The sequence below is a fragment of the Struthio camelus genome, chromosome 14, assembly GCF_040807025.1.
Source record: "Struthio camelus isolate bStrCam1 chromosome 14, bStrCam1.hap1, whole genome shotgun sequence".
Classification (NCBI taxonomy): Eukaryota; Metazoa; Chordata; class Aves; order Struthioniformes; family Struthionidae; genus Struthio; species Struthio camelus.
This window is the reverse complement of record NC_090955.1, coordinates 4,286,719-4,301,479: the sequence shown is the minus strand read 5'-3', so window position 1 is coordinate 4,301,479 and position 14,761 is coordinate 4,286,719. Positions and strand designations below refer to the sequence as shown.

Genomic DNA, 14,761 nt, shown 5'->3' with positions numbered 1-14,761 from the left:
GCCGCGAGGCGGGTGAGCACAGAGAGCTGCTCCTCCGCGCTGTCGGTAATGGCTTGCGACAGCTCCCGTAGTGGTCGTGAAATCACCTTCCGTGCTGTTGTGTAGTGTATAATTAATGGAGGCAGTGTCTTTGTTTCAGCTATGGGAAAATGTGAGGGAGCTGAGTTACCACGTCAAGGCCGATAGCTGGTGGTCCCACTGAAACCCACAACTTTGGGGTTTGCTGGGTTTTTTTTTTTTTAATAGTGTTTTATTGTCACAATTTCCTTTGTGATTTTAAGACAAGAAAGGGAGAAGTAGCACTGAAATACCACTGTGGAGGGGCACACAAGTCTCCTGACAGGGGCCGGGAAACACGTTGCCGCGTAAGAAGGGCAGCAGACGGAGGGGGACGCGTCAAAACGCGCGGCCAGGTCGGAGGTAAGCCCTTTCTCCCCCGGGGCTCGACCGAAACCGGTGAAGATCCGTGCGTGAGTACGTTTTCCTTCATTTATACACTGAGGTGTGAAAGCCCTGAGGCTTCTCCGACCGCTGCCGGCGGGCCGAGCGGACGGCGGGCCGCCGGCGGCAAAGCGCTCCTTCCCAAAACGGGCAGCCCCGGTTCTGTCCTGCTCCGGCACGGCGGCTCCCTGCTGCCCCTCTGCCCGCAGGGCTCCGGCTTCCCGCCCGCTGCCCTGCCGCCTGTCCCGGCCCCCCAGCGGCCCCGCGCCGTCCTGCCCTGCCGCTCGGCGCCTGGAGGAAGCGGTGAGGACGTCTCCGAACGGAACATACGTAGGAAAACGTTCTGGCTTTCGTCAAAACGGCCTTGTTTTGGAGCTTCCTGGCTTTGTATCAGCTTGCTTTTTCAGTGGGTTGGCAGCACTGTTACTGACCGAAACCTGAGATCGGTGACAGCTGTGACAGCTGCTCCTCACTCGGGACGAAGGCGGGAAGCAGTCAGGCCCCGTTGGAGCGAGGCACCCACGCGTTAGCCAGAGGCTGCTGCGGCCCCTCTGCGGGGACGGGGACGGGGACGGGGACGGGGACTGGCCCCAGCCCCGGCCCAGGACACTCCTGCAAACAGCTGGATTTAATTAGAATAATTGCTGGCACGTTTTCAGCTGCTCCCGTTGAAGGAAGTGATGCACAGGTTGTGCTTATTTACTGATTAAGCTGGTAAAGAGTTAGTAACCTTTCCTCAGTCTTGTGCACAGCCATTTTTATGGCTGTGAAGTGCGTCTATCTGGCTTTAGAGAGGAGAAACTTCAGCAAAACCGTTATGATCTCTTACCTCAGAGGGCAGCGAGAGCCGCAGGAGCCTCCCCTTCTGCTGTGTCAGGCGCTGGGATGGCTGGTACGTGGGGCAATTTTTTATTTACGTTTCCAGAGTTTGGGCTTTACCCTCCAGCCTGTCGAGCTGGGCTGGTTGCTGTTTGTGCAGCCTGCGGTGGGTTGGCTGAGGTGGCTCCAGGCTCCCATGTTGCTGTGTGGGGCGGCACGGCCACCCCGTCCTCGGGGCGCTGGCGGGGAAGACGCGGTGTCCTGCAGGTGCCTTGGACGTGGTGTGGCGGCAGGGGACGGCGACCGGGTGGTGAGTGTGGTGCCTCTGTCACGTCTGGGGTTTGCACTGTTTGTGTCCTGAAGTATTAACGCTCGTGAAAGAAGAAAAATATAGATATTTGCCTCAGTGATCTTGCCCGAAGAGGTGGTGCTTGGGCAGGAGCGGGGCTGGCCCTCCCCGGTCCCGTAAAGCCAACGAGCATCCCCTGGGGAAGGGGGGCGGCCTGGTGCCCCCGGGACCTGGGTGGCCGAGCGTTCGGCTCCAGACGCGACGGCCTGCGACTCCCCCTCGGCGTAAGGCAAAGAAAGTCTCTGTAGGTGGCTGGGCGTGTGGTAAATAACATGTTAATTGTATGTAAGTGGGTTATTTTTATGATTATTTGTTCAATTTAAAGGCACAAATGCAGTTTCTAGATTAAAAAAAGAGTCGTGTAAGGGGGATGTTTTCCTTTGTGGCTTCAGGTAGTCATGGTTCGGTGTGTTTGTTTATTTTCCTCTACGTGACAACTTATACAAAACCTAAGTATAAAAGACTGCTGGGCTGTGTCAGCCGGCAGTGTGGTAGCACTGCCGGTAGCGGGGGCTGAGCTCCGCGAGGCTCGTCAGCGGGGCCGCTCTCCTGGGCAGCCGTCCCCCCGGGCGGCGGAGTCGACGGGTGCACGTTCATCGTAAATGTCACTGTGCGCCCTGACTTTTCCGAAACCATCAAGTCCTGGAGCCCCGAGGCTCTGGGTTTGTGAATAACTGACTCGGGAATTCTTAACTGTTCTGCTTTCAGGTTATTTCAGTAGGTTTTTTAAAAAAAGAAAAAATTCTGAGAAGTTTAGATTTCAAAACCGAACGCCCTGAAAAATCCCCTAACCCCTGAGCTGGTGGGGCCGCTGGAGCCCTGAAAGCCTGAATCCTAGAGTTTCAAAAAGCAGTGGGGAAAGGAAAACACAGCAAACTCATTCTGTAGGAATTCTGCATTTTGATGCTCTGGCTGTTTCTGGCTTTCAAAGCTGAGAGCTTAAATGTCTGAATGAGAAGCCCACGTTCTGACTAATTTTGGCAAACCTCATGAGAATATGCATTTCTTGGTCCTGTTATTTACAAGTTTAAATCTGTCTTCATCTCTCCTTGCAGAATGTTCTGAATGTTCTGAATTTTCTCATCTCTGTAATTTAAGTTTCCTGTTAAGGAAAAGAAACTTTAAACTCAACTGCTTCATTTCATCAGCCTGTTATCAGCTCCCATTGTATTTTCAAGTTTCTGACAGGTTGACAACACGTATCTGAATCTGTTTCTTCTTATAATCAAGATAATAACTACTAAAAATTGATAGATTTTGCTGCAGTTGAAATTGCAGATTAATTCTTGCCATAATTAAGTCTTTAAATGTTAATTGCATTCTGTTATCATCTATCTGCTGTCAATTTTCAGTAATTGACCTCCCAAGTCAGAAATTAGAGACAGTCTTTGATTATTGGTTGAGTTAGTCTTAAAGTGTTATAGTGTTATCTCTTTCTCCCCCCCCCCCCCTTTTTTTTTTTGGAAGGTATTTTATTCAGGCAGTCCAAGGTGAACTACATGTTGCTAAACAATTTTCATCTTTATCACTTTCTCATACAGTATTTGCTGATTGTTGCTTCACCTGGTGTCTGTAGATACAGATGCATTGATGAGGTTTTTCACAGGCAGGTATTGACCGGCTTTGGGCTTTTGCTTAGCTTCAACTCATCCCCTTTCCTTGAGTGCCCTCCCTCTTGGGGGAGGGAATGGGCTTTATCACCAGGACGCAGCCTATGGACGTTTTCTGGCTGAATGCAGCATATCTACTGTTTCTGAGAGGACGCTGTGTCTGCAGGGCTGGGCGCGAGACCCCGCGCTTTGGCACGAGTGGGCATAGTTGGCACAAACCATGTCTGCGAACACGTTGCCATCTCAAAAACTATCTACCAGAAAGGAAAAAAAGAGGGAAGAAAGGAAGGAAAGAAGAAAAAAAAAAAAAAAAGCTCACTGGTTGCTTTTCAGCTTAAGAAAACGTGCTTGTCTCCAGGTCTGCATGTTTTTAGTGATGTTTGGTTTCCTTCCAGCAAAAAATGAGTCAGGTGTAGATCCTGAGTATTCCCCATACCCAGGCTTTCTAACATGAGGAAGGCAGAGAGATGACTACGTGTTTTCTGGCAGCAGCATTATAGCAGAGGGGCTTTCCACAGCAAGTAGCCAGGGCACGGTTTGGGGCAATGGAAGAAACGACATCCTGCGGCCGTGGGGAGACGCAGGGGCGCGGGCAGCTCGCTCTGCTCCTCGTGCTGCCTACAACAAGAACAGGGCCGGGGATTTAAGCAACAGTTTCTTCTCTGATCTTTCTCATGTAAATGAAAGAAAAGGCCTGTCAGTGAGGCCCCCAAACAGGTTCGTTTATTAACTCTTTAGGTACCGTTTCCTTGTTACAAAGGAAATGAAGTCCTTTATTGGCTCCCTGACCAGGGACCACGCTGTTTTCTGTGGCAACGCTATTGTTGTAGCTGGGTGAGGAGGGAGGAGAAAACACTCTAACCGTCACATCCTGGTGACAAGCCTATGGAAGCATGACAGGAGTCCAGCTTATGACTTTTTAGAAGAGTTAATCTCTGGCTGTGTTTTAAATTGTATCTGCAAAGCTGGATTTTGGGGCAAAGCAATGCCTGATGAGCAGCTGAAAGAAGAGGAGTCTGTCTCATGGTGGAGTTAAATCGGTATTGGACCCAATTTTGTCATGGAAAGAAAAGACCCTAGTGGTCTCAAATATCCCCTGGCCTCCCTTCCCCAAGCTCCTCTTAGCTACGTGTTTTTTCACAAGGGAAATTCAGTGTCTTCCATCAGTTTGTGTGGGAAGAAACTTTTCTGCTGGTGTTGCATCTTTGTTGCACAGACACAAAGAAATGTTCATGCAGCAAAGAAAGAAAACGAATGAAGTAACAGACCCTGTTTCAGCTCTCTGCCCTAACGTGAATTCCGCACAGTAAACAAAAAATAACTTCCTGTCTGTTACAGGTACCTCATACACTACTTGTAGTACTTCTTTGGAACTGCATTTTATCCGGTTTTAATTTTGATCACTGTTGTGAAGCATTGTTAAGTTGCATTTTGCCATCTGCATCTTTTAGGCTCGCAGTGAAAGCGGCGGCGTAGCCTCGCTTTCCCTCTGCCAGCCAGAGCGCCTGCCTGTGATGCAGAGGACAGTCGCTCTTAGCTTTGCCATTCAGATGATCGCAACGTGATAACTTTTTTTATTCATAATGGTAAATGATTGCTAAATATAAACAACAGTAGTTTAAAATTTCATATTGTGTAATATTCACCTCTCCTGTTAGGTCGGACCCGTCCTGCTCTCTGCCGCCCGGCGCAGCAAGGCGAGCGATACGGCGGCTGCGCCGGGGCCAGGCGGCTGCTGCCGCGAGCGCCACGGCTCTTCCAGGAAATGCTTCATGGTAATTGCAGACAGTGGCTGTGCCAGGGATATTGCTTGTTTCTGTATCTCTTCAGATAATAACTTTTATAACCTCCTTGGCTGTGTCCTCTGGAAGGATTTAAGGACATAGTGATTGCAAGAAATCACCTGAGATTATTATTTCCTTGCGTCTTCTCCCTCCTGGAATGACTGAGAGTCTTTCCTGCACCTCTGTAATGTGCTTTCTAACTCGCTTGCCTCCAGTTCCTGAGCTTTTAACTGTATTTCAGCTTTTTTTAATTCTTGAAGCTTTTCCTGGAGGGGTATTTAAGGCCAGACCTTTAAAAGGGTGAAAGCCCCTGAGTCCAGTTCTCAAACCCTTAGGCTCAGCGGCAGCCTAACCTGAGCGTGCTTGACACCAGTTGCTATATAGATAGATGTATTTTGATTATTGACTTTACTGTCTCGCTATCATTGTCTTCCTAGAGGTGCACACCCCAGGGGTCCTGCAGCGGGCGCTGGAGGGTTTTGGGGCTGAGGCTGCCAGTCTCTGCGCAGCAGCAGGTTTGCAACGCAGGCCTAGCAGGATCCCAGGAGGGACAGGATACGCTTTATATACATACATATATATATATATAAAAATATATATATCTCAAATGTGTGCGAGTGCATATATATGTAGAGGTGTATATACCGCTACTTTCTCAAACTTAGGTGAGATGTAGAAGCACCGTCTCTTCCAAGTCATCTCAAAGACCTGGCCTTCAGTCAGTTCATTTATTATGTTGTTAAAAGAGCACGGGAGAATTGGACAGCTGGAGAATTCAGACTTCCCCCTGCCTGTAACTTGGCCATTGGATCACAGTTACCAAATGAGGTTTTTTCTTTTTTTCCCCCCCCCCCCTCCACACTCAAAACAACAAGCTTAGCTGCTTCTCTGAGACTATTCATTTTCACCACATCAGGAACTTATTAATTCTTGATGAGAATTCAAGCATTAATCAATCCTTGACTGAATCCTCCCCAGAGGGAAAGAAGAGAAACTGGGCCAGATCTGCCTCCTGGTTGCTGTGAATTCGGTCTCTTGACTGAATGCACGTTGCAACGGTGCTGTAATCGGGTCACTCGGCTTCAGCTCCGGATCAAACCCACCTTGGCAGCTACGTGGCAGCTCTGCAGCCCATTCGGGCGCTGTAGGTACCTCGGGAGAACGGAGAAGTGGCCCGAGCCCTGTGGCATCTCGTGTTTGGTGCTCCTCGGGCAGTGTGGCAGGTGTTGGAGCAGCCCCGGGCTACTCCTATTAATGGAGGGCAGATGAGGCCAAAGCAATGAAAAGGAGGCTTTTATGCCACTTATATATATGTACATATAGTTTCCTTTGTGAAGGTTTTGTGCCTGAGAGCTGTACCGCAGGGTCTGGGCGGTGCAGCAGGACCGACCTCAGGACCCTGGGCTATGTCTAGAGACCATCAACGATGCTCCGTCTCTTGCTGGCCTAAAGTCAGGGTGACTAAGGTGGCAGGACTTCCAATTTAGGCAGAGAGGATTAGCACCAGGCTCTCAGTGTTGAATCCCTTGCTGTTGTGAAGTTTCTACACCGAAACTTGTTCGCTTCCAAAGCACTAGTGCCCGTCTCGCATGTATGCTGTATGCATTAAAGACAAACAAAGTCCACTGTTGAAACTGAGACTTCCTTGTAGTTTCATTAAGTCCTGGGATACAAATTTACATGTAGATTTATACAGCTGACCCACTTCCCTGTAACTGTATTTTACAGAAAAAGGAAGTTTCCCTCTGAGATTTTAGAGCTGTTTGGATTAATTTTACTTGACAGGTCCATGTCATTTATTTTATGATTCTTTTGCAATGAATTAGAAATAACTTACTATTGTGCTAAAGATTTGCCCTATTTTCTTAGGTAGCCAGACTTCCTTAATTTGTATTAATTTTTTTTATATATTTCTCATGAAAAGTAAAATATGATGACTTCAATTTCAAGGTGAATTAGACATGACACACACCCTAAAGGGATGCATACAATATACTAAACTCAAACTGCGCTTTCGTTGTCAGCTTGTATATCTCTACTCAGGAGAGTGCTTTTTTTCTTATGTTTTTATTATTATTTTTCCTCCAGTAAGTTTATTATTGTTCCTTCTTCAGAAAATGTTTTCTCTCTTTCATGGAAGAGAGTCCAGCCAGACGCCATGCTTAGTTGATACATTTCCAAATTATAGCATTTACACTTCATTTTCACAACTTCTACACTCAGAAGTTTAGCATGATGCATCAAGCTGGAGTTTGCATGGGTGATGTTGCATGCGTTTCTCTGACGCTGTGGATGTTGCAGCGTGAGCTCTTGCAAGAGCAGAATGGGGGGAAGACAAGGAATTGTGCTGCTGGCGAATTTCCCCTTTTCATTTCCTTACTACTTGGCGTCTTTTCTATGGTGTGCCATCAGGGACACCAGCTCGGTCTCCTTTGCGTCTGCCTCTCTTGTGCACTCACCTCCCTGCCTCTTTTTTTCATGCCGCTTCACTGAACTGGATTAGCCCTCCTGAGCGGGCCTGTAAACCCACTCAGGAGGGTAAACCATAACCTTATTTCAATCCATGTTCTCTATGGGCCCTTTCTGTGGCATGTTACCATTCCGCAGTCCTCTTTAGGCTAGTCTCCCAGAGTTCATCCTTTGCTTTGGTGTGCAATGGGCTCCGACTAAAGACAAATTTTGGTGCCCAGAGAGTGAGGGTGAAATCTGTGAATGGGGACGAGAGCTCCAGCGAGGTCCTGGGAGGTGGGGAGAGACCATGACAAGGCAGCCACCCCTCCTCCTGCACACACAGGCTGGCGTGAGCTGCATTTCAGATAGTCTTAGCCAGGACAGGGCGAGTAACTGAGTGGGAAGGGTATAATACAGCTTGCACAAAAAAAAAAAAAAGTCAGTAGGGGACTGATGGAGCACTTAAAATGAAGATGTCAGCAATGAAATGAATATGTATTAATTCTAGTGGTCTGTATAAACACGCGAGAGGAATTGTAGCTGGTCACTTATGACCATGTAAATCTAATTAAATTGATATTGCTTGCAGGAAATACAGAGGATTGAATATAACAATTAGGGGATCTTTCTGCTCTTTTTGGAAGAACCAAGCAGGCAGAAGGCACAGTGAAATGGCACTCGGACAGGAGTGCGTTGCCCTTGTCAGTCCCAGGCAATTAATACAAATGAGCCATCAGCATTCACCTTCAGTTTCCTAATAGACAGACTTGGTCGTGTCTGCTAGGAAAACAAATCGCATGGGATTTTTTTTTTTTTTAAATCATTTGTTTATAATGTGTGTTTGTAGGGTGAAAGGGGGGAGTCAGTTTGTTGGGGAAGTATTACAGAATCGCAGGGTCCTTTGGTCCGTGCGTCAGCTGCGGGTGATCTCGCGGGGCTGGGACTGGATCCCCCTTGGTGCTTCTTAAAACCTGTGGTTGGCGCTTCCCAAACCCAATCAGCTTTGCATTGCATAGAAGGGAATTTTGTAGCTGAGCCTATTCCCAAGGCACAAGAGATCTTTCACGGAAAGAAAAGTTAGTGGTTGCTTGGTGCAAGGAAGCATAATTTGATCACATGTACATGCTAATAGGGGAAATAAAAGTCTCTCTGTAATTTATTTGCTCTTCTCAAAAAGATCAATTTTACCAATATATGATCAAATAAAACTGCCTGAATTTCCCCCCCACCCCTGACAAAATAGCCTATAACAAATGGTGAGTGGAGCGGTTAGGAGCCGAGAGCAGAGAATATAAATGAGGGGGATCAGTCACGGTGAGATGGACAAGCAAAAGGGGCAAAAAAACCCCCAAACTTAAATCTACATAATCTGCACCCCAGCAGGGATTAAGAGGCCATTCAACAGCAGCTGCTAAAGTTAGGCTCTGTTAAATCAGCAAGCCTGGGTAACTGGCACCTTAAATTTTTAAGAGCTGGCTAAGCTACTCTTTGGATCATTAATGTTTATTTTTAATAAGTCTGGGATAGCTGAGGAAGTTTCAACGGGCTGAAGGAAAGCTCCTGTTCTGCCCTTATTTAAGAAGGGTAAATGGGATGACCGGAGTAATTACTGGCATGTCAGATGAGTGCTCAATCAATATGCGCTTCATCCCCCCAAAGGTAAGGTCATGTATCTAAGAATAATGAATGTGGCTTGCTACTTGCAGGGTAGGTTTTGTCCTGAGAAGCAGGGTACAACAGAGAATATGAACAGGGTCAGGGAAGAAACTCTTCCCTCCTGCTCTCCGTCCCCGGGGAGGCACCGCTGCAGCGCTCCTGTCCCGTTTCGCTGTCCGCAGATCCTGGAGCTGGCTGGAAATTCAGAGGGAGTTCAGGGAAAATTCGCCAGGATGATGAAAGGTTATGCAATCCCACCGCATAAAAACGGAGTCTGTTTAAGCCACAAGGGAAAGACGAAGGACCTATTTGATCCATCTCTAATGATCCATTTGGGATGATAACAGCAGAAGGCTAGAGACGATGTGCACAGGGATAATTCATCAATGAAAGACTAAGTGAGAATTGTGATAAGCTTCCACCACTGGCTTTCTTGGCAATAGTCTGGGTTGTTTTATAAAAATGTAGACACTAGTCCCGCAATAGCTGGTGGCCTTTGAACTGGGATTGACCTGGGGCCAGGCAGCTGTTGCTATGTGAGGGCAAGGGACCGCGGTGGCTTTGCTCAGTCCTGTTGGAGGTGGGTTTTTGCTGGCATGCAGGCTTTCAGGTGGTGGCTGCTGCAGGACAGAGGAGCTTCGCTGTCACCTGCGGAGCTTGCTGCACTTTGGCAGCGCCGCTGCCAGGAGGCCCGTTCCCGCCAGCGCTGAGAATTGCAAAAATGAAACACAAAATTGCTAATTGACCTCACAGGTTGTGAAAATGCTGTTGGTGCTTGGCCACTTTGCTCATGGGTGATTCCTACATAAGCTCTTCTATTATTTATAATTTTCTAAATAGCCATCTGTGCTGCAGGGCTGTTTTTTGAGGGCACAGTGCGAATCTAACTTGAAGCCTATTTTTAGCAGCTCTCCGGGAGGTCAGAAATGGTCAGGTGTCACAGACTTCACAAAACCTAAAAATGTAACTTACGGAGATGTTCCGCACTTTCCATATGCAGCGTTTTAAAAATTATCTTCAGAAATGAATGATCTCCCTGCTTTTAAAGCAGCCACTAAAAGCCTGTGGTGTCTAGAGTCCTGTTAAAAAATTTTGTTTACCCTATGAGTTTCTGAAAGATATGAAATAAAGGTAGCAGCCGTAAGTACCTGCTTACCCAGAGCCCACTGGAAGCCTGAAACAGAAAGCTTTTAGTTCTATTTTAAGCATCATGCCTATACTCTTTGCTTGTATTTTCTCGGTTGCTTGTGGTGATAAAGTATGAACAAAAGAGAGGTTTTAATAATCCTCTCCAGACGGTTTAGACTCATCAGATTACTCTTATTTCCTTCCAGGAAGGTATAAATCTTCTCGTGTGTGATGTGGTGGTGGTGGTGTGTGTGTGAGTGTGTCAACAGCTGGGCAGAACGGGTTTTGCAAATCGCAGAACTAAATAAGACCCACTCAAGAAAATTCCTTTCTGAGTGAGCATGAACACCTCAGCTGAAAATTGTGCTAAGTAAAGGCCACTGGGAGAGGCTACTTCTTGCCATGGGTTTCACAGCGGGATAAGGAAGAGCTAACCAAGATTAAAAAAAATAAATTTTCTACCTTTCCTTTACTTTCTGGTCAGCTAAAATTCAATATTGATATTTCTCACAAAATGGGCAAGTATTTATCTCCGAGGCCAAGCTACTAGTAGAAAACCCTTGAGCAGGTTGAAGTCCCTCCACGCAGCCGGTGATCCTGCCGGTGCAAGCAGTCGGCTCCCAGCAGCCTGCTCCCCGCCACTGGGCTGCCGTTACAGGGTGCTACAGCCACCAAAATACATTTATTCCCAGAAATTTTCTTTTATAGACTCTTCTTTGACTATCGTTTTTCCTTTTCTCATAACTCCAGTGTTTTCCCCTCTTTGGTTAGGGTACTAAAGCCTTTGATACTTTGTCTATTGAGCCACGATGTTTGTAAGATTATTGCAGTATCTACTGGATACCTTCATGTACCAAACCTCTAGGAGGAGGGCTATTAAAATTAGCATGTGTTCGGCAGCCTGATTCTCCTCTTCCTTACTCATTTCTCTTCATGTGAAGTTAATGAGCCCAATTATCCATGTTCCATTAGCAATACATGGAAATGTATTGACCTGGGGTGGAACCATGTCAGATCTATAAGTTGACTTCTAATCAAGCAGAATCAAAATCAATGGAATAAAACTGGTAGGATGACATCACTTTCAGCACTAACTATTTAACTAACGACTTTTTTTTTTCCTAAAAATGTTTCTAAGGATCTTGGTTAAACATGGGTTGTTTTTTTCATGTTTCTTCCTTTATTAAAATTTAATATCTCTTTAGTGTGAACAATAAGAAAATAAGTATTATTTGAAGTCTCTACCAGTTATAATTGGTAGGACAGATTTTTTTTTTATGGTGGCTCTTTGCTTTTATCACTGAAGAAACTATCAATAAAATGTAGTGTCTTTGCAAATGCAGTGTTGTTTAGTGACATCCACAAAGTTCAGATTACTTTACTAATAGAATTTTGTCATGTAGTTGTTCAGCTTGAGTTATTGTCGACAAGAGTCTATTATCTGGTCAGCTGACATTTACGTTGTCTTCTGCCTTCAAGTCCTAAAAAAGATAAATATGTTGTTCGAATATTTCAGTGTTCGCAAACATGCTTTCCATAATTGAGCAAAACAAGAGTCAATGAGCAGCTAACATACAATTTTTGTGAAACATGTGGAAGATTTTTTATAGAGTTTCTAATGAGGTCTTCATTATTGTAATATGGTTCTTTGAGTGTTGTCAGGCTGTCTTTCATTGGTGTTAGTGCTAATATACGTTAATTGGCAGATGACTATGAATTACATGAGCCATAATTTCATTTAGGAGTTCTGGTTCCTACATGAATCACTTGGGAGCGAATTATCGGAAACTTAATATGAAATTTTAATCATAAAACCTGATTTGCTCCTTTTTTAACATCATGCATATATGTATGAGGAGCTATAGCCAAGGGAAAATGGTGGCTTTCTTAGCAGAGTATATTGACTCCCAGTAAGTGATTCCCAAGGGAGCGTCAGCTGCGGGGAGCAGCTGGAGGCACCTGCAGTGTCTCTGCCGTGTGCACCGAAGCCACGGTGTCTGGAGCTGTACCTCCACAATGAGAGAAATGAGGGTTACAGGGAGGGCGTGGGTGTGTGGCTGCGGTCCCACGCTCATCCCTGTGTCCTCAGCCCAGCCACACGTCTCCTTGGGTGTTGCACTGGCAGTCAAAGCACACACAGTGGCAGCCCAACTCCAGTTCATAGGGTCTAGCCTTGCCTCTTTTCTATAAAATAATGTATTCCTTATATTTTATTCTCTATTAGTCATTACTTTTTATCATTCCTATCTTTCACTCGAAGGCGATTACTCACTCTGTACTCGCACTTCAGTCAACATCAGCTGATGTGATGCTCTGCCACTTTGAATGCTGCAGAAAAACTTCCAGTGTGGACACCTCTGTACAGTACCTATTTGCGATGAGCAGTATCGTGCATGGACACGTGTTAGTTCATGGGCATGTCATTTGCAGAATAATAACTTTTTTTAATCTTTTTTTTCTTTCCTCACAATACAAAGATGCTGTTACAAGGCTCAGCAGTAATCTCAATATGGGTTTAGTCCCCACAAGCTTGGGCCAAGGAGAGAAAGTACTGGTCCCTTGTTTCCAGTCCCTTGCTTCCAATCTTTAGCCTGAAGGATGCTTCCAGAAACATTATTGATTAGCTTTCAATGTAAAAAATTAGATATGCTTGCACAGATCTGTCCAGCATCATTGTATATTGACTAAATGTATTAATGATAGATAAGATGCAAGATACAAGTGTGACAGGCATATCTCCTTGTCTGAAGCGGAAGCCTTCGTTAACTTTGCTATTGAAGTGAGCATATTAACATTCATGTCCTAGAGCCCTTCTGCATACTTGGGTGATTAGGATTTGAATCTTATATTTTACTGATACCTCATGCAAGTTTTCCAAAAATGCTGTCTTCAGTGTGGCACCCTTCATGCTAATCTGAGAGGCAGCTCGCTCAGGAAAAGCCAGAGCAGCCAAGGAAGTGAAACTACCTCCTGCAGCAATTTTGACTAAGCACAAGGGAAACATGTTTCTTTTGCATTACTAACCTATTATTAAAAGTGTGCAAATCTCTTCATAACCAGACTCATCTGCCACTTACGGACCCACTAGACGTTGCTTGAAATCCAGATTAGCCCTAAGGGGTCTGAGGGATAGTCCGTGAGGTTCAGTAGCCCAGCACAGACATCACAAGACCCATCCTTAAAATGGATTTAGGCACCCTATTGCATTTGAGTCCTATATGCAGGTCTTTAAATTAGAAGTCTTTGGAACAGGATTCTAGCTAGGGGGTTTTGGGTTGTTACTTTAAGGTTGCTGGTCACCTCAACTCTTTACGCTATAAAAATGCCTACTTAACCATAGGTGGTGATTTCACTGGAAGAAAATGAAGCTGGGCTCACCCTATGGCTGCGTTTGCTGCCTTATACTGAGGCTGCTCAGGCCAGCTCTGCGTGTTCCAGAATCTGTGCGCGGTGAAATTTGGCTAGTTACCGTGATGAATTAACGAACCAGAAAGATAAAAGTGCTTTAATCATAATTGCACATTCATGAACCAAATTTTGAGGCAAGGATTTAATATCTTTGAGTGCAAATGGTAATAATAACGGCAAAAATTATATTGCACAGAGTAATTTCGGTTTCTAAAATCATTCCAGAAAGACAACCCCACTCAAGTAAGTAATTTGTGTAGCTACATAAATATTCCCTGTGTTCCTTAAAGCATTTCTCTTTCTCCTGAAGTCTGCAAATTACACTTTTATGAGATGCTGTACAAACTAACTACTACATCTATTCAGAGTATGATAATATCTTCTTGCCTTTGAATGAAATATTTGGCCCTTGAGAATCTGGCAGTATCTTTCCACATAAAATACCTGAAAATTGAATAAGATCTTAAGCTTTATTATGTACATATAATACTGGTACGTGTGGGATTAAATGTGCAGAAATCTTATTTACGTAACCTTAAGATGTGTTTGTAGAATATATTTTAGGCTGGGGTATCTCTGTAAAACGTGTTTATAATCTCTTTTTCTTATGTGACATGATCTCCAAAAAAATCCCAAAGGTCTTGTCTCAGATGAAGCATACAGGTCTCTAGGACAATCTGAGTATAGTTTTAAATTCTAGCATTTCAGATTAGCAGACATAAAATATGGATCTGATGCAGTATAATAAGTCGGTCTCTTGGGCTATATTGCTTCTAAGTCCTTTTTGCTGAAAAGACAAAGAAATTGTAAGGAAATATAACTTTTCTTATAAGAGGAAATACATATGGTGGATGCTGCATCTGCAGAGATGGTTCTTCTGAAACGGACTGGGAGTGTGTTCACCTCATTCGTGGTTAATCAGGACGACCCTCTGATTAAAGAGAGCTTGCTCGACAGAAATGCCATATATTTCAACTCTCAAAACTTTCCCCTCAGCACGCCGTCTTTGGCAGTACAGAAATGGAGGGTTTCTTTGCAAAGCATGCATTTTTCATATTCCGTATCAGAGTACAAAATTTAGTCCCACAGATCCTCTCGCGGGTGAATGAATGTTT

General features: G+C 45.1%; 1 protein-coding gene across 1 annotated transcript in view; it reads left to right on the top strand.

The window, feature by feature from the left end:
- Positions 1-1,181: 1,181 nt before the first annotated feature.
- The window catches only part of LOC104153252 (uncharacterized), an 83,271-nt gene continuing 69,691 nt past the window's right edge, over positions 1,182-14,761 (top strand). Inside the window, exon 1 of the mRNA XM_009689054.2 lies at positions 1,182-1,333. Within this exon, the coding sequence (XP_009687349.2) occupies positions 1,202-1,333 (132 nt within the window). The 5' untranslated portion in view covers positions 1,182-1,201. The remainder of the gene's footprint in view (positions 1,334-14,761) is intronic.